The sequence below is a fragment of the Natrix helvetica genome (genome assembly GCF_964273705.1).
Source record: "Natrix helvetica genome assembly, chromosome: 1".
In the NCBI taxonomy this organism is placed as follows: Eukaryota; Metazoa; Chordata; class Lepidosauria; order Squamata; family Natricidae; genus Natrix; species Natrix helvetica.
In genome coordinates this window covers 178,454,956-178,479,622 of record NC_138548.1, presented here as the reverse complement: position 1 = coordinate 178,479,622, position 24,667 = coordinate 178,454,956, and the positions used below count along the sequence as shown (strand labels likewise).

The window sequence follows — 24,667 nt, the reverse complement described above, 5'->3', positions numbered from 1 at the left end:
CTCCTCTCTGTGCAGCCCCTCAAATATTGGAACACTGCTATCATGTCTCTTCACTAGACTAGCCAAGCCCAGTTCCTGCAACAGCTCATCATATGTTTTAGCCTCCAGTCCCCTAATCATCTTGGTTTCTCTTCTCTGCACTCTTTCTAGAGCCTCCACAACATGGCTTTGATCAATGAAGGCCTGTTTTATTTTAAGTTGGCACAAAGCTGGAAACCAGTCTGTGTTAACCTTCATACTTTCTTCCTTCTTGTCAAAGTTATTGGACTATTTATAAATCTCAATGGCTTCTCTGGGCACTCATGCATAATTATTAATTTTGGATATTAATAAGAAGTGCTTGATGAACCAGTTTGATGAAGTATTGCTTTGTCCAAATTGTTCACAGCTCAGGTTTTTTTTTGCTGGGTAGGCAGCTGGAGACACTGCAAGTTCTGGAACTATCTGTGGGTAATACATTTGCTGTGTTTCTAAGTGGTAGAATTAAGGAGTGTGCTTGAATGATTCCAAATCCACTGCTTACCATGGAACAGAATAGGGAAAAGCCATTTCTTGAGGTCTAGCAGAATTGCTAGATGTAGGGGAAAAAAACACGACTACACACAAAGTGTGTGTCTTACTTCTTTATATTAGCAACTTTACTGAAGGCATATAGCAATCCTGTTGAGATTAGGACTGCAGTATGTGGAGAGGAAGTGGTCTGTTCCCCCTCCAGTTCCTTGGTGTGCTAGTTTAAAGTATGTGTGTGCTAGGTTTAAAGTAGCATTTGTGGGTTCCAGTGAAGCACCACCTACTTTAGCTCTTAATCTACAATGGGTCCATATGTTCAGGTGAGGCTAAAATATTTAGGTTGGTATGTTGTTAAAGAGAACACAGAGAACAAACTGGGGAATGACTTACAGTTTCATGGCAGACCACATTTCTTTTGAGGCAAGTGAGTTCGTGTTTTGACCCCGGCATGTCAAATAAATTAGAATTAAAAACCAGGTAAATGTGAATGACCCCCTCCATTAATGTTAGTTGCAGATGGCTGGAAAACCTTCCATTCTGAAAGAAGCAAGAGGAGGAAGCTTCTGCAGAAAATGTTTTGAGAAGCCACCCAAGAAGGCTGGAAACAGAGCTGTCATCATGCCATTGACAATAGTTCCAATGCCATTGAGACATAGGATAGTGGTTTAATAACTGCTGGTTAACCAAACTTTTGGATAGGAAAATTGTTTGTTAATGGTCCAGGATAATTTATTGGACAATTGTTTCATTGGGAATTAATGATTGAGAAATAGCTGGAGATTTCCATGAAGTGTTTTGAATGAATTTCCTAAGACAGCTAGCCATATTTATCTTCTGTAGCGAAACAATAAATTTTTCTGGCACCTTAAGCACCAGATAATTATCACTTGAGTTTTCATGAACTATAGCTTTTTTTTTTTTAAAAAAAAGCTAAGTTTCAGCTTAAATTGGAGATGTGCATGCAGTCAAATAAACACATACATGCATACTTGTATGTGTGAGGCTGACGGTAGGACTGTAAAGAATGATTCATGCAGATACAGTACATATGGGTAGTTCTCACCTTATGACCCTTTGGCAGTCTTACTCCTCACACAACAGTCACAGCCTCCTCATGGTCACATGACTGCAGTTCGGCATGCTTAGTCATCAGCATGTATTTATGTCGGTTGCAGTGTCTAGGAGTCATATGATTGCCTTAATGAGTGTGGCAAAAAAGGTCGCAAAATTGGGCACTTAATGACCACACAACTGGAGTAATAGGCATTCCTGTCCCAATTGCAGTCATACATCAAGGACTACCTGCATCCTGACTTGAACTATGTGACACGAAACTGAATCTTTTGAAGATTTTCAATTTGGTTGTTTAGCGTTATAATCCCCCTTTGTCATTTTTGGGGGGCTCAAGAATTGTCTGTGTTTTTAGGATCCTCACCATGAGGAATTTCCTGAGGAGTGGCAAAATAAACTGGAAGGATTCCAGAGGATGCTAATCATTCGTTGTCTGAGACCTGACAAAGTAAGTATGGTCAGTTGGTTTAACAAATGTATATTAGACTGAGTGCTATCTAATTGTTCACCCTTAAAAAGGGTAGATGTGTCTTTTTAAAAAATCTACATTGGAAGTAGCTGATGCTGGAACAGCTGGAACAGCTGGTGGAAGAATCTTTACTTGTGGTGTGTAAATAATTTGGTATTAGGTGAATGTCTCTCTTCCTATTACATCAGAAAATGGAAAAAGGGACAAGAACTTTCCAGACACAGAAACACTGCTTGCCTTACATTACTGTGATGTTTATTTGTTTTGATGATTCCAGGTAAATAATCTGTGCTTATTTTTTAATATATACAGTGGCCTTTGACAAACTTTATAGACATTTCCAATGGAGCATTTTACAGTTTCTTAACTGCCTCTCCCCTTCCCTAATTCACACAGGTTCCTTGTAGACTGTTTTATGTACAAGTATTGCTGTCTTCACTTTTGTAGGAGTCGCATAACATTAAAAAAAATGAATAGCACATATATTAATAAAAGCATTTTTTTCATATTTGTTCATATGGAGGAACACTGTTGTGACACACAAGCTCTTAAATAGGGAAACTCATCACACCTTGATTGTGTGATGCCAAAAGCAACATATTGGACAGCTGGCATTACACTGACAACTGTACTGTGCATATTATTGGTAAGATATATTATTGGATAAATTTGGATATCGGTTTAAAAGAAATCCCTTTTAGTCTGTCCAAAACCCTTTATTCAAAATTATATCTTTACATTATCCAAACACATTATCTCAGTTTAGTGGATTACTTCCATAAATCAGAATTATCTCTTTCTGTCTTCCTTCTGGCTTTATGCAGAACAAGCATTACAACACAATAAAAGCATCAGGAATATAAATGGCTGTCCGAAGATTCCATTTATGTCATATTAGCCAGTATTACAGGCCAAGCCTTTGTTCACATTTCGGTAGATATGTGCCTTTACCTCTGACCATGCTTGTCATCACAGGAGACTGTCAGCTGCAATCCATTCTCTTCTATTTGTTGGCCGGCACACAATTTTCTTTTGTTGCAAACGGCAGAAGTCTCAGCTTCTGGTGTGTACTGGTATTTATTCATGAAATGATCCACAAGACGTTTCCTTGTTAGAGCTGCTTCCTTTTCAAAGGTGTTTATTATACTTCGGCCTGTTTTGCACTTGAAAACAAGTGGAGAATTCAATTAGCCACAATTTTTTAGATGATAGACAGCGTGAACAACTACAAGGGATACCGCAGAATATATTAATAGCTTTCCTTTTTAAAAGAAAGCACCTACACCTTTGACAGTAATTGTTTCCAACCTCAATTGCTCATTTGGATCCACGCTCATAGCCCAGCATGATTTTGGACTACTGTGAAGGGAAAAAAAACTAAATCTTTGTCAATACTTGTCAAAGAGAAAAGAATAGGGAGAAAAATGGTAGCTGTCAGTTGTATGTATGTCAGCAGTGTCTTGCAGCAACAAAGCAAGGTTTTTGGAAAGAAAGAGAAGCTACCTTTCACACTGACCCATGAAAAGTTTGCTAAGGACTGGATGGGTTCAAGAGGTGCTTTAAGTTCATCATTACGTTCAGATTGCTTAGGTCACCTCAGCTTTCCTGATATCAGTTCCATTACTTACAAGAAAATTTCGGACCCTTTCCATCTCTAGTTCATAGTATTCTTCTACTGTCAGATCGTCAAAATTCTTCGAAAGGGACAAGAACCCACAGGAGTCTTGGCTACGCTTGGAGTGCTCCAACCTACCAGGGAAACAAAAGGCCATTGGCAAGAAGCAGAATGAGCCATGAAAAGTAGAAGAAACTTTCTGGGACACAGCTTAGTACTACAGTTAGAAATGTAAACATTTTCCATGTAAGCAGTTGCCCGTCATTCACATCTTCCAGCTTGATTCATTGGCAGAGTAATGCTATGCAACAAGTTACTATCAGCACTTCTACCTTTGTAAAGCAACAAGTAAACTAGGTTGCTAATTGATCCCCCTTAACTGATTCCCCCTCAACAACCTAGTTGAGGGGATCAATTAAGGGGGATCAATTAGCATGCCTGAGGACTCGATGTTTAAACACCTTAATTGAAGCAACATTTGGTACGGCTGAGCTTCACATATCACATCAAACCCAGAGGCTACCGCTGCCCCTAATTAAGGAAGCGCAACCTATCAGTGCCAAAACACATTATGTTTAGCAGTTTGTAATTGTGGAGACAATTACATCGGCAGAACTGATAGGTGCCTGGCTTTCAGGATAAAGGAGCATCTTCCAAAATGGTTCCAGACAGTCTTGAGTAATCCAACAACAGCAGCATATCATGGCCATAAAATGCTTTGTTCAGCCATTGTGAGACACTTACTATCTCTGGGCCACCAGGTAGATCCAAATTCTGTGTTTAAAGTTTTATTGCACCACAGGAACTCTCATTTCCTGTGATTGGCTGAGGTGGTTGTCATTAACCATTTGAAGCCTCCCTTGTGCATGCAGAAACACCTTTATGTCAATCTATGCCTTCCATGGGTGTAAGGCTTTTGCCATTGGTTGCTTTCCTGAATATGTTGCAGGCTTAATTATTGCCCTTGCTAGATTTTATATTTGAGGCTGATTTTAACTGTTACTGTAATGTAGGTACTGATGAGCCAATATGAAATGCTTGCATCTACCTCTGTTTAGCTTGGTTGCATTGTTTCCTCAGTGGGAGCTAAAAACAGTATGAAATTCCATTAAAGGTGGGGAGATACCTATGAGAATTTGGGGAAAGTAATTCTGCTCCAGCCAAGAAATGGTTTTCTAACCTCCTTCACAAATGCACAGACAACAACATTCTTAATCTGAGCTTCCTCAAGGCAGAAAATCAGCAATTGGACCATACATACCAGGGATCATGATTGGACTCCCAGCCCTCTAATTCTATCAAGCAGAAGAAGCACTTGGCCACATCAGGTTCCCCTGCATGTGGATGATGGATGAAGCCAGCCTTGGCCATCTACATAAGAAGAGGATAAGGACACTTTGAAGACTGAGAGAGAACCTTTGTGCTTCATAGCATATTGTTTGCCATCAGCTGGATCTTTACTAATGATTGCGTTCACATCAGGAGGTTAAGCTATGTTTCCTTAAAGATTAAATCAATCACAGGAGTTGGAGTAACATAATTTGCCAAGCTATGGGCAGACTGTTGGACTCTGGCTTATATCTGAGAGTTCTGTGTAGTTCAAATTGCTTTGCCATTTTTCTCACTTATACTGAAAAGTAAATTGCATCTGAAATTAGTCTGCATTTCTGCAGATTCTATACAATTCTGCTTAGGCTGCCTGACATACCGCCTTCTGTTTTTCTCAACTATCAAACATGCCCCGTTTGCAGGAGATCCCAGAGCCAAGCAATCCCCCCAAAAGAAAATTTTGCTAGGCTTATACCAAAACTTGCATCACCTTTGTCCTGCATACTCCATTTTTTTACAGAGCCACCTCAGACAGCTTAGCTTTACCAAAGGAAAGACGACTCAGAGTCAAGAAAGAAGAGCAGGTTTTAAAGAGAATGTGGAAGTGAACTAATCCCTCAACTGGAACTTTCCTAGGAGAGAGTTCCTAAGCTGATAGTAGCAAGAGTTTCCTCCAGCTTAAAGATATACCTACGAAAGCGTTCCCTTACAATTTCTAGAAAAATATACGGGAGCCAGTCTGGGCTTCTTTTAAATATGAGGGGTTTGTAACATAGTTGAGAAACATAGCTTGGAGAACTGGGACAGAAGGAGTACATCTGTTTTATCTTTCCTCTTCTGAAATGTTAAACACCACCACCACCAGGAATGATTTAGCAATAAGCTTTTCCTTTTGGAGGTTTATTAAAGCATAATGCATATCTACCTTCTCAGGAAAACCCCAATTTGTAAGAACAGCTGAAAGCATTATTCAAGGTAAGACTATATTTATACAGAGAAAGCCTGGTTGAATTCTACTTTGAATGAATATGCATCATTGAAGGGAAAAAAAAATATGGTGGTCCTTTTCAAAGGTTTCTCAGAACCTGTAGACTTACATTCTCAGGAGTACATTTGCTGTTGTCCTTAAAAGGCCATGTAGTTAAGGTCTGCAGGCGATTTCTATAGTCATACATTTCTCTGAATTCAAGTAGGTTCTTGGAAGTTGAAGTGATTTCTCTCAGGAAAGCCTCCATGAAGGCTACGAGTGTTGCAAACTGTGATTCTCACCACACTTTCTTTCAAAGTCACATGCTTGTGTGGCTTCTGGCTTCATATTTAAGGCATTTCCTTAGCTCTCTCAATTGATGTCACCTGTTAACCAACCTTTAAAAGTTAGTAGAAAAGATGGATAAACTATAAATAAACGTGGATAGTTTAATCTATCTAAATCACTACAATACTTTTTCCTCTTAAAGGTAAATCTCCAAGTATTTAGAGTTTTAAAAAAAACACTCATTCAAAAATCAAGCCTGCATTAAAATATTTTTAAAAATGCTAAATAAAATAAGCATTAAAACATCAAAAAACAAAACCAATAAAATACTTTTTAAAAAAATGACCAGTACAGAAATTGGTTACTGTATTTTTTGGAGTAAAAGATGCACCTTTTCCCTCCAAAAAGAGGGTGAAAATCTGGGTGCGTCTTATACACTGAATACAGCATTTTTGGCCTCCCGAAACCCACCCTGCGTATCCAATTTTTTTTCCAGAAATGGATGCACAGAGGATTTGGGAGACCTGCAAAGTGCTCCTGGGGGCTGGGGAGGGCAAAAATGAGTGAAAATGGGCTCATTTTTCACAAAAATGGGGGGGAGGTGTTTTTGCCCTCCCCAGCGCCCCGGAGGACTTTACAGGCCTCCCAAACTCTCTGTGTGTCCCATTTTTCACAAAAAAAAACAGGGAGCAAAACATTTTTTTAAAAAAAAAAACCTCTTCAAAATCTTGGTGCGTCTTATACTCCGGTGTGTCTTATAGTCTGAAAAATATGGCACTTACTATAATTAACATCTTATTTCTTGGGATACTCCTTTCCTTTTAATTCTGCAGATAACTATTTGACACCGGTGCTGTTTTTCTTGCTCCTGTCATCTAAAACTGCATTTGCCTAAATTCTTGAGAGTTAACAACTCTGGCTGCTTACTACCCTAATAATACAGAAAAATTGTTTGGCTATATCCCTGCTTGAGCTGGCATTGAAACACAGCTTCTCTGATTTAAGGGTCTGGAACAAAGAGAGAAGTAGAATATTTTTTGCAGCTGGTGGGCACATATGAATTTTCAAAGCATTTTTAAAAAGTTTTTTATTTTCCAAAATGCATATGCTGCCTACTCTTCTAATCCTAAATTGTGAATAATCAAACAAAAGGACTGTAGCTATGACAATTTATCAAACCCCCCCCCTCCTCTTTTGACTTTTTTTTGTGGCTGGTGGGAATGCTTGTAAAGTAGGGCTGCAAACATCTGTTCAGACACTAGGTGGCAGCAACAGTCCTGCATCTCTTTTCCCCCATCTAGTGGTTGTACACTTTTTGCAGCTATTTTATGGAATCTTATGTAAACTCAAGTCATTACAATTTATATTTTCTGCAGGAAGTCAGAGGCATTCTTATAAATAAAGGTGATAATATCTGATGCTACTTGTCATTGTATGCCAACATTCTATGTTCTCTTTCTCTCTCTCTTCCTCCCTCTCTTTCAGCATGTATGTTTGTATAGAATAGTGGACATCAAAAGAAGGATCTGTTGACCTATTGGTGGCAAGAGGGCGTAGCACATTGCTTATTCCTACCCCTAAAGATTTGGATTTCAGCAACTATTATGAACACAGAATTGCTATACTTCCTCTACTATCATTTAGAACAGTGGTTCTTAAAATATGACCTTAGGATCCCCGAGGGCACCTCCCCCAAGACCCTCTCAAGGGTCTGCAAAGACAAAATTATTTACTAGCCTATGTTGGATCATAATACATTTTTAAAATCCCATCAAGCAATAGCATCAGTGAATGGATCAGTTTTAATTTTTAATATGGTAAATATGAATAAATACAACTCATACAAATAAAAGCTCTTTGGGGGGTCTTCCATAATTTTTTAAAATAGAAAGGTCTCTTGAGAGAAAAAAAAGTTTGAGAAACACTGATTTAGACTATGCCAGGTTGGAGAAAGATGGATTGGGACATGGCATCTAATATGAACGTAATGCTCTTACTTGATGCTCTGGAAAACTTGTATTTTTTTCTTTTCCACTTGTTCCTTTTGTCTTGTACCAAAGTATTCCTTTTAATGTTTCTTTTTTTCCCCCTCTTTTTTTTTGACTTCTTGACTTTCTAGATTATTCCCATGGTGCAAGAATTTATTATTAACAACTTGGGCCGTCTGTTTATTGAGCCTCCTCCTTTTGACTTAAACAAAGCATTTGGGGATAGCCACTGCTGTGCTGCCCTAATTTTTGTGCTGTCTCCGGGTGCAGATCCCATGGCGGCTCTACTCAAATTTGCCGATGACCAGGTATGTTGATGACTATTTCACTGAGTTTCTCTGCGGATATGAGGCCTAACACTGGAGTGCTTGCTACTGCATTGCTTGTTCAGTGGGATGATAATATGAGCAAAAGGCTTCAGGGTTGCTGGGAACAATCAGACAAAATATTTTTACAGGCTTGATCTGAGTTGTATAGACGAAGCCCAGTGGTTTAATCTCAGAATGGATAAGTCTTGTCAGAATGACATAACTGATGTTGGCATGTTTATGTACATGCGTGCAATATCACAGCACATACATACCAAAGGGACAGAGCTTGTGCCACAATACTCATATCATTACTTGCTCTCTATGCGAGGTATGCCTTATTATACACGCTGGTATTCAGGGGGCTGTGGAAGGAGAACAACACTGTTCCTGTAGTTGTTTTTATCCTTTTATGGAATGTAACATAGCTAACACATACTAGTATTGGAATGAATATAGGCTGCACTATTTATGAACAGTCACTTTTCTGAGTCTCTGGTTGAATCTGTATCCATTAAAGTACTTTAGAGCGTCCTTTATCTGCAAGCCTTGGTATATATTAATTTCAGTAGAGGCAATGGGTTTCAGTCCCAAGGATTAGTTGATCTGTCAGGCTGGAGATTTGATAGATTAAGAGCTAGTCTCTTTCCACTTACCCTATTACTTCTCTACCCTGGCAATCAGCTACCCTAAGCTGCAAGAAGAGATGAAAAAGAGGAAAAGCTGGTTTTTAGCCATCAGCTTTCCCAGGCATGGAAGTTCTGACGTGGCCTTAACCATGCACACCCAAGGAGAAAGGAAGCAAAGTTTAGCCCTTTAAACTCACCTCCCTTTGTCTGCTCAAAGTAAAGGAAGCAAATTCTTCCTTTGAAAGTTAATGATCTTAGCCATCTGTTAAAGCCGTAGCAATGCAGTGACAGATGGGCAGCTTTCTTGCTGGCTGGTGATGTTGACAGTGTAAGGGGGGGTGCCAAATTGAAGGGTTTCATCAATCCCTTTATTTAATATCTCCTGAGATACGAAATCAGGACACTATCACTCCACAATTACCAATTGTTATAGGACTTGGTAAGAAGAACCTAAATGAAAGAAGTCTTAGTGCTGTGATGGCCACAGGTGATGCCCTTTCTGTGGGCACGTGAGCCGTTGCCCAACTCAGCTCCACCGTGCATGTGGTGCATGCAGGGCCCTCTCGGAGGCTCTGGGAGGGTAAAAAATGGGCCTCCCGGAAGTTCCAGAAGTCCAGAAGTGGGCCTATTTCTGGCCTTTGGAGGGCCTCCTGAGCCCAAGGGAGGCCATTTTCGCCCTCCCGGAGGCTCGAAAAAAGCCTCCAGAGCCCGGGGAGGGCAAAAGCGTCCCCCACCACCCCTGTGGTGCAGGAGGCCGAGTAGGGCACGCCCACCATGGCCACACCCACCCAGCAACCAGGCAGAGAACCGAGGAGGGAGGCATCGTGTGTGTATGTGCAGGGGGGCAGGGCACATTGCGCTATGGGTGTGTGCACGTGTGTGTGCACTGTTGCGCCCGTGCATGCAATTTCAGCACACGAGGAAAAAAAGGTTAGCCATCACTGCCTTAGTGAATCTTGTTAGTAACCTCTCTCAACTCAATAAAAGAAAGACAGGGAATGCCTTCTAGAGGACCATGGCCAATTGCATTTGCTTCATACATGGAGCTTAATAACTTGACGTGACTTCAACAAGACTTTCTATAGGATTCTAAATGTTGACTGCAACCTAACCCTCGCTGTGCTCCTGCAACATTGGATGATTCCCCTCCCTCTTTTTTCCATGGATGTTTTATATGTACAGGGCTTTGGTGCGTCAAAACTCAGCTCTCTGTCCCTGGGCCAAGGCCAAGGCCCCATTGCTATGCGCATGATTGAGAAGGCAGTCAAAGAGGGAAGTTGGGTAGTTCTGCAGAACTGCCACCTTGCAACCTCATGGATGCCCACGCTGGAGAAAGTCTGTGAAGTGAGTACAAACAGGAGCTTAAACCATGATGACAACTGTTTCTTTTTTGGGGGGGAAGCTGTGATTCTAGGCATAGATGTTATGTAGAAAAAAGATGAGACGTAACTCGTAGGCTAATTTTGTAGGCGAGATGGGCAGAACAACGGTAAAGGAGCCAGAGCTGGATAAAGATGATGGTACTCAGATTGGGTCATAAGAAAAGGTGTACTAGGAGGGAGGGTAACAGCCGCCAAGTTAAGTATGACATTGTGAAGCAAGAGAACATTTGAGGAATCAGTGGATCTTGAAAGTGATGTTGGAAAAAATTACATATGGACTGAAAGGCAATAAGATAAAACACATGAAGCGAGCAATAGGAATATGTGGATGAGGTAGGCGGCAGGCCTGCTAAATCCGGGCTAAATTAATCTACATGACTATTAAACGATAGCAAAATGATACAAAAAACCCTTCTAATTATTTGTTGAACCCTATTGGAGATTTTGATTTCTCAGCTTATGGGTTAATATAATTTGCATCAAGTTGGCTTTTGTGGGAGCATGCAAATTGGGTCAGCAATAAATAAAAGATTCTTCGCCAATATGTTGCTTGGCAGATCCAAAAGTGGGCGACTTGAAAAGGTTGGAGAACAATCTTTTTATCAATCAGCCTTTCCCCTCCCTGCATGGTTTCTTCCCCTTCTGTTTTGCCCACTTGTGCTTCTGCAAGAGGAAATGTTAACCAGCAGAAGCTCTTGGACTTAAGAAGGGAGGGCTGAAGGAAGCTATAATGGTCAGTTTGCTCTAGTGACCGGGTCAGCTAATTCTACCCAGTTTTCTCAGCAAAAGAAGTGGTAATGCTATTGCCAACATGCCAAGTTAGCTAATGTTTCTTCCATTTAAGCCTCATCATTGCCACTGCCATTTTCATAGCAATTTGAATTTCTGGAGGTGTATTATTATGTGCAGGGTGAAATAATTGGAGCAATCAGCAAAAAACAAAAATAAACAACCCCCCCCCCCGCCCCAAGACATAAATAGTAATTTTTATTTGTTTTGGAGTTTAAGAATTAACTTAATCCTTAAATACTTATCTTGAATAAACTCTTCATAAAATGTAATATTGGGAAAGTACCTTGGGGCTGTAAATGTGAGTAGTAGCTTTCATTGAATTCAACTTTCAGTATGTGTGCTTAGGTTTGGCCTGCAGGGTACATTTATTTCTAATATTGAATTAGACTGCATCATCCTGATTTTTTAAATTATGATATACTGGTTTTTAAATCAAATTTTAATAGTTTTGCGAAGATGGATTTTGGGGGGGGGGGGAGGTTAAATTAGATAGGCCTAAATTGGCACTGGCTATCTCAGAAGTTCAATTATTGAGGCACACAGAGAAATATCTTTTAGATTTCAATGGTAGCAATTAGTTTTTAAATTGGAGTATATAACCATTGTATCAGACATTGATTGATGGATGCTACTAAAACATAAATAGATCTAGCACATTTGCCCACATAATATATGGCATAATATCTCAACTGTGCTTGGAAGCAAAGAACAAGCATGGGGAAGCAGCACTTCCAATAAAGGGAAGCAGTTATCTGGCATTTTTTTGCATTTATTGAACTACAACTATCGTAAACCCCAAACAAGATGGCCTAGGATTATAGGAATAATTTAAAATATCTGGTCAGCATCAAGTTAACAGCCTCAGCAGTACAAGATTTCATGTTAAACATGAATACACATCACATCAAATGTCCTGTTCCCATTTATAAAAAACTGTATTGAACATAAATATATTTGAATGTGCGTAGGCCGTAAAAAGAAACAGTTGATTTGTAACCGCAACTGGTGATCTCTTGTCCTTACTGAGTTTCTTTTTCTTCTCCATTAGGAACTGAATCCAGATACAACACACCCAGATTTCCGTATGTGGCTCACAAGCTACCCATCTCCCAACTTCCCTGTTTCTGTGCTTCAGAATGGGGTGAAGATGACCAACGAGGCCCCTAAAGGTCTACGGGCAAACGTGGTCAGGTCATATCTAATGGACCCCATCTCAGATGTGGAGTTTTTTAACAGCTGCAAAAAGCCTGTTAGTATTCCATGATTAGTCTTGTTTTCTCCTTCTTGTAAAAAACCAGCTCTTACGGGCTGGCTTGCATTTTTGCTGGTTTATAACCTACCCAATGAAATAGCCCTTCTCTGCACAGAAACGTGCCTTTATGGCTGCCTCCTGGGATGCAGTTAATAGCAGGCTTTATTAAAATTGTATTTTTATTTTACCGCCAAGCTTTATTCCACCTCCACCAAGTATCGGTGGTGTGCCATTAATAATGTTGTGTGCCCATTTTTAAAGGAGTCAGGAGGAAGTAGTTTCCCGATGCAAATCTGCAAAGCAGGGGAGAAATTTTTGCAGCCGAAGATGAGCCGAGCGTTGCCCTGCTGAGAATCAAACTTCCTTTAATCGAAAGCATTAAAATGCTGGTTTCATAGGACCGGGAGGGTGAAAACGGCTCTAGGAGTTGATGGATGGCGCTCATCACTACCTTCTTTAGAATAACAGCTTCGAGTGAGGAGCCACCTGCTGTTTTCATAATTAGGTTTTAGAGTGCGAAGGCGCTTGACCCAAGATAATTTCCATGATCGGTGTCGTAATTAAGAATGGGAGATTGTTGTGCTTAAACTGAGATGATGATGTTTTTTCTGCTTGCCTGGCAATTAAAAACAAAAACTCTGAAACTTTTTTTAAAAAGTTAAAAATGCCAACACGCTGAAAGAAACAAAAGAAGCGAGAATAGGCATTTAGGTTGCAAGTTTTAAATATAGCATTCAGAAGCAAAGGTTGCATATTGTTCCTAAAAGGCAGCTCACTACATAATTGTGTAAATGTCTGGGCTGCCTTGCTTACCCAAGGCTCAGTTTCCTTGAAAGAGGGTCACAGGAGACTTCTGACCTTTTCATGGAAAGTTTATAAGCATAAAGAGAAAACCCAGAGTTTTCAAACTCCAACAGAATTTTATCTCCCATCTCATCCCTAAAACCCTACAACCCTACCCCTTCTTTTCTTCAGGTTCAGCACAGATAGCTCCCACTACAGGCTAGCTGGACCTCTTTTACTCTGCCTATACACTTTGACCTAAAGGGTCCAAGATTCTCCATGCACCCTTCCATAGCTTTGGGAGACCATTCCACCCTCCTTTTCTAACACAACAGCTGGAAGCTGTACTTGGGCAGATCCATATCATTTAATTAAGTGAATATTAATTGTGTTTAAATTCAGTTTCATTTTGGAGTTGGCCCCATCTGCAGTTGCCTGATTGAGAGGAAAGTATCTGGAGAGGATGCAGGATGGACACACACACACACACACGCACACCCAGACATGGTGGATGGGATTAACTCAGCTTTTTCACTTGCTTGAACTGTCACTCTTAACAGGGAATATTTGGGACTGGTGGACACATTGGCTTTTGAGAACATGTCATGTATAGCCTCACAGAACAGCTTCCATGGAGACATTGCCATACACTAATTGGTAACATGATGGGTATGGCATTCACCAAGCGTTCATTCATAAGTGCCCATTACCTTTCCTAGCCTCACATTTATCAGAGTACATTTATGTTTTCTATGGGCAAATGGGACGCTTCCAACAAAGCACTAAGCAGACCCTCTGCCCCAATGGCATTCGGGAAATCAAAGATTTGGAAGAGCCATCCGTTCCAGCTTCTGCTCAGGGAGAGAATCCAGGATAAGTCTTCCCTAACATATGGCTTTCGAGCTTCTGCTTGAACCTACCCAACAAAGGGGATCCCATCACGTTTCTGGATCATTAACTTCATTGTCCAACTTTTATTCCAGTTAGGAAGTTTGTTCTGCACTTTGGCTAAAGTCTGCCTATCTCAAGCCCTCCCGTTTTTTATCACTCTTACATGCTGGAATGCTAGAGAATCAGGTTGTGTGCAACACTGCAGGTATTGGGGGGAAATGCTATAGTATTTCCATTCTGTTCTTTTTTCCTAACAGGAAATCCAATTCTCATGGTCTTTGGTCACACAACCTTTATAGTTGTCTGATCCTCCCGATTGTCCTTCTGTCAACTTGTTCTGCTTTCTTTGTAACTTTTCAAAACCATAGTGTCCTCATGCTATATATTTTTGAAAAGATTTTTATTTGTTGTATGCAATAGTATACATGGCAGAAGGAAGAGGGTCTGAGCCATGTAGAAGAATGCTTCCTCTGCTTTTAGAAATAAAGATAATGCTAGAAGGTGGACGCTTGATTTTGCAATACTCTACAGGTAGTCCTCACCTTACAACAGTGTGTTCAGTGACCGTTAATGTTAAAACGGCACTGAAAATATGACAACTTTTCACATTTATGACCGTTGCAACATCCCCATGGTCAACTGATTTACATTCGGATGCTTGACAACTGACTCATATTTGTGACGGTTGTAGTGTCCTAGAGTCATGTGACCCCTTTGTGACCTGCTGACATGCAAAGTCAGTGGGGAAGTCAGATTCACTTAACCCCCCGTGTTATTAATTTAACAACAGCAGTGATTCACTTAACAAATGTGGCAAGAAAAGTCGTAAAATGGGGCAAAACCTCAACAAATTTCTCACTTAGCAAGATACATTTTGGCCTCAATTGTGGTCCTAAATTGAGGATTACCTGGATTGTTTGAATTAAAACAAAGTTTCTTAAAACAAAGGTGAGGTGGGGCAGGATGCCTGACTTGTCTCAAGTGGGGTAATAATAGCACAACAAACCAAAGGGTATCACTTTCTATATCTCCCTTTCCCATTGCCCATATAAGACAATTGTGGACAATGTCTGGAGTCATGTGTAGCCTTTGGATCGGGTGATAATGCAAATGGATGAAATGAGACATTTTAAATGAGACATTTAATTAGCAATAGCACTTACACTTAGGTACCACTTCACAGTGCTTTTACAGCCCTCTCTAAGTGGTATACAGAGTCAGCCTAGTGCCTCCAACAATCTGGGTCCTCACTTTACCAACTTTGGATGGATGGAAGGCAGAGTCAACCTTGAGACGGTCAGAATCAAACTGCCAAACTGCTGGCAGTCGGCAGTCAACAGAAGTAGCCTGCAGTACTGCATTCTAACCACTCTGTCACCATGGCTCTATTTAGATGTGTTAAACTTAATACTTTCTAGGGCACGTTTAGCGTATATTAAGGGTTGTTCCATGCCCCCAGTTTTTATCAGGTGTGTTCAGAGGGTGTTCCAGGGCTGCGGAGAAGGAGCTGGGGACACCTTTGGGTTAAAAATTATGGGTGTGTTTAGCTTGAGCTTCAAAGATCGCCTTGAAGCAAAGGCTGTAGCTCTCCAGTTGAAGTTCAGCAGTTCCAAATTGCCTCAGTGCTAGAATACGGATCTGGAAAGAAGGTTGATATTAATTGCAGTGAACTCCTTGAGGGAAGCAGGTAGCTTAACAAGAAAGAAAATAATAGCTGAATTAACCACAGTAGCACAACTGAGAATCGCTCGGCAGAAGAAGAACGGCGTAGATAAGCCTTTCTTTTCTCTCCCTTTCCAAAGGCTGAATTCAAGAAGCTCCTGTACGGCCTCTGCTTCTTTCATGCCCTGGTCCAAGAGAGACGAAAGTTTGGCCCGTTGGGCTGGAACATTCCCTACGAGTTTAATGAAACCGACCTGCGGATCAGCGTGCAGCAGTTGAATATGTTCATAAATCAGTATGAGGTACTGAACGATTCCAAAGCAATGTCGGTTTTGTTCTCTCTGCTGCTGAAAGAGCTGTCTGCAGTAACTGTTTGTTTGTTTCTTTGTTTTAAAAAGAACTGCATAAATAAAATGTTCTTCACTGGGAAAATGGGGGGGGGGGCTTTCTCTCTGATGCTATTGGCAAGGGGTTATGATTTATTTTCAGGATCTTTGGGAAGCCACAAGGCACGAATGTTTAATGTCGGGGGTTGAAAAGGGATGCTAAAGACCAATATAATTTTGTTAAAAGTATATATTTTCAGCAGATGGAGTTCATAATCTTGGGAACTGTCTTTTCTGAACATTACTAAATCCTATTTCCAAAACTCCTCCCCATCTAATGCTCCTATCTCTTCCTTTCAGATTCCTTTAGACCAGGGGTGTCCAAACTTGGCAACTTTAAGACTTGTGGACTTCAACTCCCAGAATTCCCCAGCTGGGGAATTCTGGGAGTTGAAGTCCACAAGTCTTAAAGTTGCCAAGTTTGGACACCCCTGCTTTAGACACACACACACACCTGTTTATAATGATAAAGATGATAATAATAATAGACCATGATGTGTTTTCTATGCTTTTTAATGGACTCTGCCCCATTCTTCTTTTGCTTGTCTTTGACTGTAATAAAGATTTAATTTAAAAACTTAGTGCCTGGACAGGTATGTCACAGAGACCCCTGGGTTGTTTTTTTTCTTCCCAGGAGTTGCCATTTGATGCTATCCGCTACATGACGGGCGAATGTAATTATGGAGGCAGAGTTACTGATGACTGGGATCGGCGTACATTGCGCAGCATTCTAAACAAGTTCTATAATCCGATTATTGTCATGGATCCCAACTATAAATTTGATACCAGTGGCATTTACTATGCTCCTCCTGAAGGAGAGGTAAGCACCCGAACATACAATGGGAAGTTTTCCTGACCAAATCCCATTGAATGGAAGGCAATCCAGGCGAGAGGCTGATGCTAAAAGATCGGCGTCTACAAATGGCTGCAAACATTATTATTATTTTTTGTCATTCTCGGGGGGTCAAACGAGATGGCTTTGGTGTAGCTGTCAACCTGTACTTTAAACACCTCTGTAATATCCCTGCATTCTTCAATATGTCCAAGATTCAAAATTCCCATTGGGCTTCATAAGATATCAAGTGATGCTGAGCAGGAAAGGAATGTTGTATGTCACTTCACAGAGAAGATCCAACTCCCATCCATCAGAGTTTCTCAAATCCCTTCTTGCTAGAACAGCAGTGCTGGTTCAGCTGGCAACTGTAAAAAAAAGAGCTATAAAAAGAGTCTCTTCTTGCGCTTGCTCAGGTCTCTCTAGTATTAAAAACAAAATTGCCTCCAATGGAAGGAATATATAGCCATCAGAATTCCAACTCATGAGAGGCTTCTCCACAAATTGATCTAATCCCCTTTTAAAGCCATTCAGGTTGACCCATATCTCTACATTAAATTGACAATAAATTCTAGAGTCTCCCATCATTCAGCTTCAGGAAAGCATAGCATTGCAGGAGGAATGCTGTGTGCATGTCACACTTCCTCTTCACTGCTCCATTTGCCTTTTGTGACCTGGCTCCTGACTGTGATACCAAGGGGATGTATGTGTGTAAAGTATCTTGGTCTAGAGCAGGGGTCTCCAACCTTTGCAACTTTATGACTTGTGGACTTCAACTCCCAGAATTCCTCAGCCAGTGCATGCTGGCTGGAAGTTGGAGACCCCTGCTCTAGAGTGCATCCAGGTGTCCACTTAAGAGACACATTAAAAGTTTCACTCACTTATGGGGGGGCAGTGTGGTGGCTCAGCTGTTGAGATGCTGGGCTTGTCCTATTAAGAACCTGGGCTGCCACCCCGTCACGTGGCAGCCCAGGTTCAAGACCTTAGTGTCACGTGATGGGTTGAGCTCCTGTCCTCGCCCCAGCTCCTGCATGCTTTCAAACTACCTAGTAGTTTGAAAGCATGCAAAAGCATGTAGATAAATAGGTACCACTTTGGTGGGAAGGTAACTGCTCTGTGACATTATGCTGGCCACATAACAGCGGAAATGTCTCCTTGAAATGGAGATGATAGTCAACATCGACTAGCTGAGAAAATTCGTAGGGATTCCTTTACCTTTTTTTTTTTTTACCTTTAATATTGTCAGGTTATTCTGAAGAATCAAGTCTTCAGTGAATCTGTAATCTCCTTTCATAGTAGAACATTTTATGGTCAATGAAATCAGGCTGGAAATTAGATTTAAAAAATATATATTTTATGCCACTTTACTTTTTAATAAATAATTCAAGGCAGTCCACATTCCTAATATTCCTTCCTCCTCTAGTTTCTATACAATTCTGTGAGGTGAATTGAGGAGAGAAGGAGGGAGAGAAGGAGGGAGAGAGAGAAACAGAGAGACAGAGAGGCTCAAGTCACCCAGTGGGCTTTCATGCTTTAAGACGGGGCTAAAATTTATATCTGTTGATTTCTAGTTGTCTCCTTAACTACTACAACAGACTGGCTTTAGGCAGACCTATAGCTCCATGAAATTTAGGATCAATTTACCAATAAATCACTGTTCTTAATCATTTTCAGTATCAAAGTTACATTGAATACACTAAGACTCTTCCTCTGAATCCTGCCCCAGAGATCTTTGGGATGAACTCCAATGCCGATATCACCAAGGATCAAGCTGAAACGCAGTTGCTGTTTGATAATATTCTTCTCACACAGGTGTGTCTAATTTTCAGTTCAAAAACTGTGAAGAACCTAGCTACCACCATTACAATCAATGGTTTTATGCACTTTGGGGGATAGTGTTTGAAATGCAGAAAAAGCAGCCTTTTCTTCTCTGTTGTGGGCTTGTAATCTTTGTAAATCTAGACTGTGAAATACTACAATTAGGTTTTTACAAGAGCAGTTTGCAAATTGCATGCATATAGATAAACTGTGGACAGTTCAAAAGGAATGCTGAATTGCTTGAGTACTGTAAAGCTTTTAAGTATCTCCAGTAAATTCCAAAATATAGTATTGGCTTTCTTCTGGGAATTCCACCAGCAATAATGGGTATATACAAAGATGTCTCCAGTACTTTAGGCAGTCATCCTGGCCTGAATGCTTTCCTATTTTTACTTCTATTTCTCGAACATCTCATAATACAAGGTTCAGGAGATCTACCATACAATTTCATTTCCCCCAAGGATGAAAATATTTCCATTCCATAGGGAAACACGGGCAAACTGAGAACTATGTCACAACAACAGGGACTTGAGAGGCACACATAGATCTTCAAGCCATGCAGTGTCCTTCCACACGGGATGCCTAATGAGTGAAAGTTTTGACATTGCACAAGTGCTTGATTATGAAGCAAGAGGGACAGGTCCACCATCTACACCAGGGGTGTCAAACTCGATCCCGTCGTGGGCCACATCAGGAGTTTGTTTGGCCTTGGGGGGGGGGGGGGAATGGGGTAGGCCTGGTCATCGCAGCTGACTGGGTAGGCGTGGCCAGGCCTGGGGCGACAGGAGCTGGTTCCTCACCATCTTCGGGACGGCCCCGGAGGACACGTTTCACACTTCTGATCTAGACTGTATGTGAGAAAGGCCTGGATCTCAATGCAATTGGAAATGTATATGGCAAATGCAGAGTTGAGTATTTCCCACATTGTTACATTGCAGATAAGTGTGGGAAAGCAACATATGTGCAAAGGCTCACTATTTTAACGTTTTTTGGGGTCCATACTTAGTAGAATCATTCAGCCGGCTACTTCATAGTTGTTCAGATTGAAAGCAATGGGCTGGGAGCAGATTAACACTCCATTCCTGCTGATTTCAGTAGTACCCTAATACGAAAGCTGTTTCAAATGGATTTCCCTCCTGAGATAATCAGAAGGGCAAATCTACTTTGCTGCCCTTGAGATGTTATTTTATAATAATATTAGCCAGCTATATTAAATCTTCTGTTGTCCAAGATGCCCAGAGTATTAAAAAAGCACAAAATGGCTCCAAGCCCAGATTTTCTAATGCAAGAAACACAATTTTTGCATCTGAATTAAATGACATCAACTGGCCCCTTTCTGTCCAAGTTTAAGTCCCCAGTAAAAGTTCTTCCTGCCGAGCTGAAATATCTGGTAGGCTTTACAGCCCTTCACCGCTCTCTTTCTCTCTGTTTTGTAAACAGTCTCGTGCAACAGGGGCTGGTGCTAAGTCATCTGATGAAATTGTTCGTGAGGTGGCAAGTGACATTCAAAGTAAACTTCCCTCTGACTTTAACATTGAAATAGCAATGAGGAGATACCCAACAACCTACACCCAGAGCATGAACACTGTGCTGGTCCAAGAAATGGGCCGATTTAACAAATTATTGCAAACTCTCCGAACCTCCTGCATCAACATTCAGAAAGCAATCAAGGTAAGATAAGCTGACGAGAAAGCATATTTAGTTTGAATAGGCTGGAAAGAGCAGCTGTCAGCTCCCATTAGTTTCACTGGAGACTTTGGGGATTTGCCCAATAGTTCTTCTAGTTTGAAGGGATGAAATAATCACCAAGCTCTGGCCTTCACCACTACTTGGGAGGTGCAGTTCTCAACTATAATAACATGCTCAGCATTATGCATCACTGCTGTTTTAGAAATCTAGCAGTAGAGATGAGTAGTAGGATGAAAAGCTATGGAAATACACTTTGAAGACAGCAACCTAAGCTAGTGGCCTACAATGCAGCTGGAAGGATTGTCCTCCCAAAAGTTGCTCAAATGCCAGTTGTCCAAACTGAGCAATGAGCTAGTAAATTCTCTTTTCAACTCTTTCTTCTGCTAAATATTTAACATATGCTCTCCATTTTAAGCCTTTTCCTTCTGGAATGGAATAGAACAGAACAGAATACTTTATTAATCAAGTGTGATCGGACACACAAGTAGAGTACTTGTGTGTCTGATTACACAATCAATACAGTACAGAATGCAGTACATACCTTACATGACTGCCATAAAGATTACTTGGGCACTGTATGGGAAGAACCAACTAACAAATTCATATTTTCATGATCTGTGTGATAGAATTTACCTAATACAAGTATTGACAATTAATTACACTTGATCAAAGCTGTATGCTGCCTAATTCTAATGACTGGGCAACATATTGTGTAGCTCAAATAGTGGTAGGGGATGAAATACAGTAGTTAATTTTCAAAGTTGCTGCACCTGTCTCATCAGAACTTTTGCTCAATGTATAGCTGTCATTCCACAACTAAACTGTGTAACAGAAATATGAAGAGTATATCAATCCTAACAATAAATGCAGGCCTGTAAAACTGAACAGTGGCTCACTGTATGTGCTTCAACCACATATCAGCTTAACTCCAGAGTACAAGCTTGTACAGTAACATGACAGATTTTGAGTGACCACTGCATAGAGACTAAATTACCAAGCTCAGCTATTCCCTAGAGGCAGTATTTGGTAAAGCTATGATGATATGGAGAGGGACAAATCCACATGTGTCTTTTTTTCTACTGTATCTCAAACAGGGTTTAGTGGTGATGTCTGCAGATCTGGAAGAAGTAGTAAATAGTATGTTGAAAGGAAAAATTCCAGGCATGTGGATGAGTAAGTCTTATCCAAGCCTCAAACCTCTTGGCAGCTATGTAAATGATTTTCTTACCAGATTGAAGTTCCTACAGGTGAGCATTTCAGTTAAAATTTTGATTCTAGGAATTGAAAGCTTTCTTGATCTGGCTGCACTTTAGATATGTATAACTACAATTCATCATCCTAGCAGGTTTAATAGGAAAAGCCGCACTATTTCTCTGTATATGCATATCGCTTTAAATACTCTTATAGAAACACATCGCATGAATAGGTATACGTAATTAATATCCAAAGCACTATCCCAGATTCTGGGCACATGCTGTTTACAATGATTTGAGTATTAGGGCATATGTTACCTCACCTAAGACAATGGCTGTCTATTCAAGTTGTGTCACTGAGCACAGAATACTGACTTTTCCCATTACTGAATGCCTGCACTTCAGAAGTCATCTCAAACCGAAGTACATAAACTTTAAGTGCTGGAGACCCACCTTGCTATGATGCTTTGGTAACAATTTGGTGAGATTTCCTGCTACTGATTAAAAGCATCTTAACATAAGATTTTAGATGGAATTCATAGACAGAGGAAACATGCCATCCTCGACAAAAAGGAGCACAGGAAATATAACCTAGACATTTTGAAGGGGGTTATAGAACATTGCAAGACAATTTTATCATCTTTAGCTGCTTAAGGTGTGACTTAACCATCCAGAATTGAGGTAGGAAATGTGGCATTCTAATATTAGATGGTAGTCACAGTCCCTGATCATGTTAGTTGGGGTTGACAGAACCAAGATCTGGCCCACCACGGAGTCCACTGTCATCCTAAAAAAGCCTTGCACAAACATGCAGCAAAAATCTGATTTTCGTTTGCTACGCATGGCACATTTAGTAAGGCTTGCCCATTTCTAAAAAGTGCCGGGGGACAGGGAATCCAGTGAGTAGGTTGCATTCCATCAGTGCCCCTTGATACAACCTAGTGTATTCATTTGTTAATATTAAACTAAATTTCCTCCTCATCCTGTCATTGCAGACGTGGTTTGAAAATGGCACTCCCCCGATGTTCTGGCTTTCTGGATTTTTCTTCACACAAGCCTTCTTAACTGGCGCCCAACAGAATTTTGCCCGGAAATACACCATCCCAATTGATCTCCTAGGGTTTGATTATGAAGTTCTGGAAGACAAAGAATACAAACATGGCCCCGAAGATGGTGAGTCTACAATCAGATTGGCAGTTCTATAATTGGGAGAACTTTTATTTTAATTAGCACTTTTGTACTCTACCCTTTATCTCTAAGACGGGGTGGAAAATTGGGGAAATGGAAGCTAAGCTTCTCAAAATCAGTATGAAATTAGGCTGAGGCTTAGCCACATGCTAAGCAGAGATCTGCGTTATCATAGCCCCCCCTACCCTTTGATCCTCTGCATACAGTAGAACCTCTGGTCACAGACGCTTCTTACCACAACCAAATCGGGATTTTTGTAAGCACCAAATTTCCTGTTGTTTGTTTACAAACAACAGCGACCCACATGTGGCCACTGGATTAATTTTGGTTAGGTTTGGGTCATGACCAAAGTTATGGAATCAATTATAGCTGTGACCAGAGGTTCTACTATAATTTCTTTATATTCCACTAGCTGTACCCGGCCACGCGTTGCTGTGGCCCAGTCTGGTTAAATGGAAAAGAAAGGAAAGAGAAAGTGCAAGTTTCTAATATGTTTAATTTCACAATGCTTGTGGGTATACAATATTTTTTGTTGTTCCATTGTGTGTGCAGATATATTGTCTGGTTTGCCGACTCTAGAACACGCAACATATAATTGTCCATATGAGAAACAATCCGTGTCTAGATCTAAACAGCACAATTCTAAAGATTGGCCCTGAGCTTTATTGATGGTGATTGCAAACGGCAATCGAATTGGGAATTGCAATCTCTTAAATTGAAATGGCATACCCGTTGGAATCATAGGAATGTGAGGAATGAGGACATCTTCACCTTTGAAAGGTCCTGTCAAGATGGTTGCTTCTACGACGTTGGTCATTAATTTTTTTTACTGCAAGCCGCATGCCGTTGCAAAGCTTTGGCTGGTTGATATTTCGCAGCATGATAATTGGCAAGCCGATTTTCAATTGCAGTACGTGCGGTGGTATCCCTGGCAGATCGAGTGAATTCAAAAATTCTGTTTGATAATTAACCACTTCATCTGCTTCCACAACAGTGTCAACGGACTTGTATGTGACTGCCTCACTTTGAATGTTAGACTGAATAATATTGTTAAGTCCGTAGACGTCTTTGTTTTTGGCCGCAAGAATAGCTCGTTCACTCAGCCAATCGTGATTCTTATAATTGGTGTGAATATGGGGAAATACTTTTTCAACCAATTCTTCTTTTGATGTCACTAAATTGTAGAAGTTATGAGGCAATGAAATTTGTCCTGAGGTCAGATCAACCGGCACTTTTCCATTCCCAATTTCCAGCAATTGATGTGAGAATATCTTAGCTGATCGATCATTTTGCAGCTGGACACGCATATTTGTAGTTAATTTTAATGTCTTTACGTGTTATCACATAGTGGAGTATTTCAGGCAAGCATTTATTTCGTCCACTGGTGTCAATCGAGGAATTACAGGTAATGTTTGCCTGAAATCTCCTGCAAGATATATTAATGCGATCCCAAATGGTCTGATATTTCCTCGCAAATCTTGCAATGATCGATCAAGAGCCTCGAGCCATTTTTTGTGCGCCATTGTGCATTCATCCCAAACGATAAGTTTGCATTTCTGCAATACTTTTCCCATGCCGGATGCTTTGGAAATGTTGCACGTGGGAGTTTCAATGAATTGCATGTT

At 40.6% G+C, this 24,667-nt stretch overlaps 2 protein-coding genes across 2 annotated transcripts in view; one reads left to right on the top strand and one right to left on the bottom strand.

Moving 5' to 3' along the window:
- DNAH7 (dynein axonemal heavy chain 7) overlaps positions 1 to 24,667 on the top strand; it is a gene marked incomplete at its 5' end in the record, with an annotated part of 161,289 nt that overhangs the window by 134,177 nt on the left and 2,445 nt on the right. Inside the window, 10 exons of the mRNA XM_081956675.1 lie at positions 1,937 to 2,029; positions 8,369 to 8,545; positions 10,357 to 10,518; positions 12,397 to 12,597; positions 16,077 to 16,238; positions 16,957 to 17,142; positions 18,829 to 18,966; positions 20,413 to 20,643; positions 21,756 to 21,908; positions 22,850 to 23,027. Of these exons, the coding sequence (XP_081812801.1) occupies positions 1,937 to 2,029; positions 8,369 to 8,545; positions 10,357 to 10,518; positions 12,397 to 12,597; positions 16,077 to 16,238; positions 16,957 to 17,142; positions 18,829 to 18,966; positions 20,413 to 20,643; positions 21,756 to 21,908; positions 22,850 to 23,027 (1,681 nt within the window). The remainder of the gene's footprint in view (positions 1 to 1,936; positions 2,030 to 8,368; positions 8,546 to 10,356; positions 10,519 to 12,396; positions 12,598 to 16,076; positions 16,239 to 16,956; positions 17,143 to 18,828; positions 18,967 to 20,412; positions 20,644 to 21,755; positions 21,909 to 22,849; positions 23,028 to 24,667) is intronic.
- On the bottom strand, positions 2,284 to 6,374 carry LOC309382495 (baculoviral IAP repeat-containing protein 5.1-like). The gene is made up of 4 exons (XM_081934065.1): positions 6,092 to 6,374; positions 4,927 to 5,036; positions 3,679 to 3,799; positions 2,284 to 3,213 (listed from the first exon to the last, which is right to left on the bottom strand). Exons 1-4 carry the CDS (start codon positions 6,227 to 6,229, stop codon positions 2,998 to 3,000), a joined length of 585 nt encoding a protein of 194 aa, XP_081790191.1. The 5' UTR covers positions 6,230 to 6,374; the 3' UTR covers positions 2,284 to 2,997.

Excerpts from the sequence above, each read along its gene's own strand:
- LOC309382495 (XM_081934065.1), bottom strand. The coding sequence starts at position 6,229 with ATGGAGGCTTTCCTGAGAGAAATCACTTCAACTTCCAAGAACCTACTT. Across the intron at positions 3,800-4,926 it reads GAGTCCAATCATGATCCCTG|GTTGGAGCACTCCAAGCGTA; the intron begins GTATGTATGGTC and ends TTTCCCTGGTAG. Across the intron at positions 3,214-3,678 it reads AAAGGGTCCGAAATTTTCTT|TGCAAAACAGGCCGAAGTAT; the intron begins GTAAGTAATGGA and ends CTTGTTTTCAAG.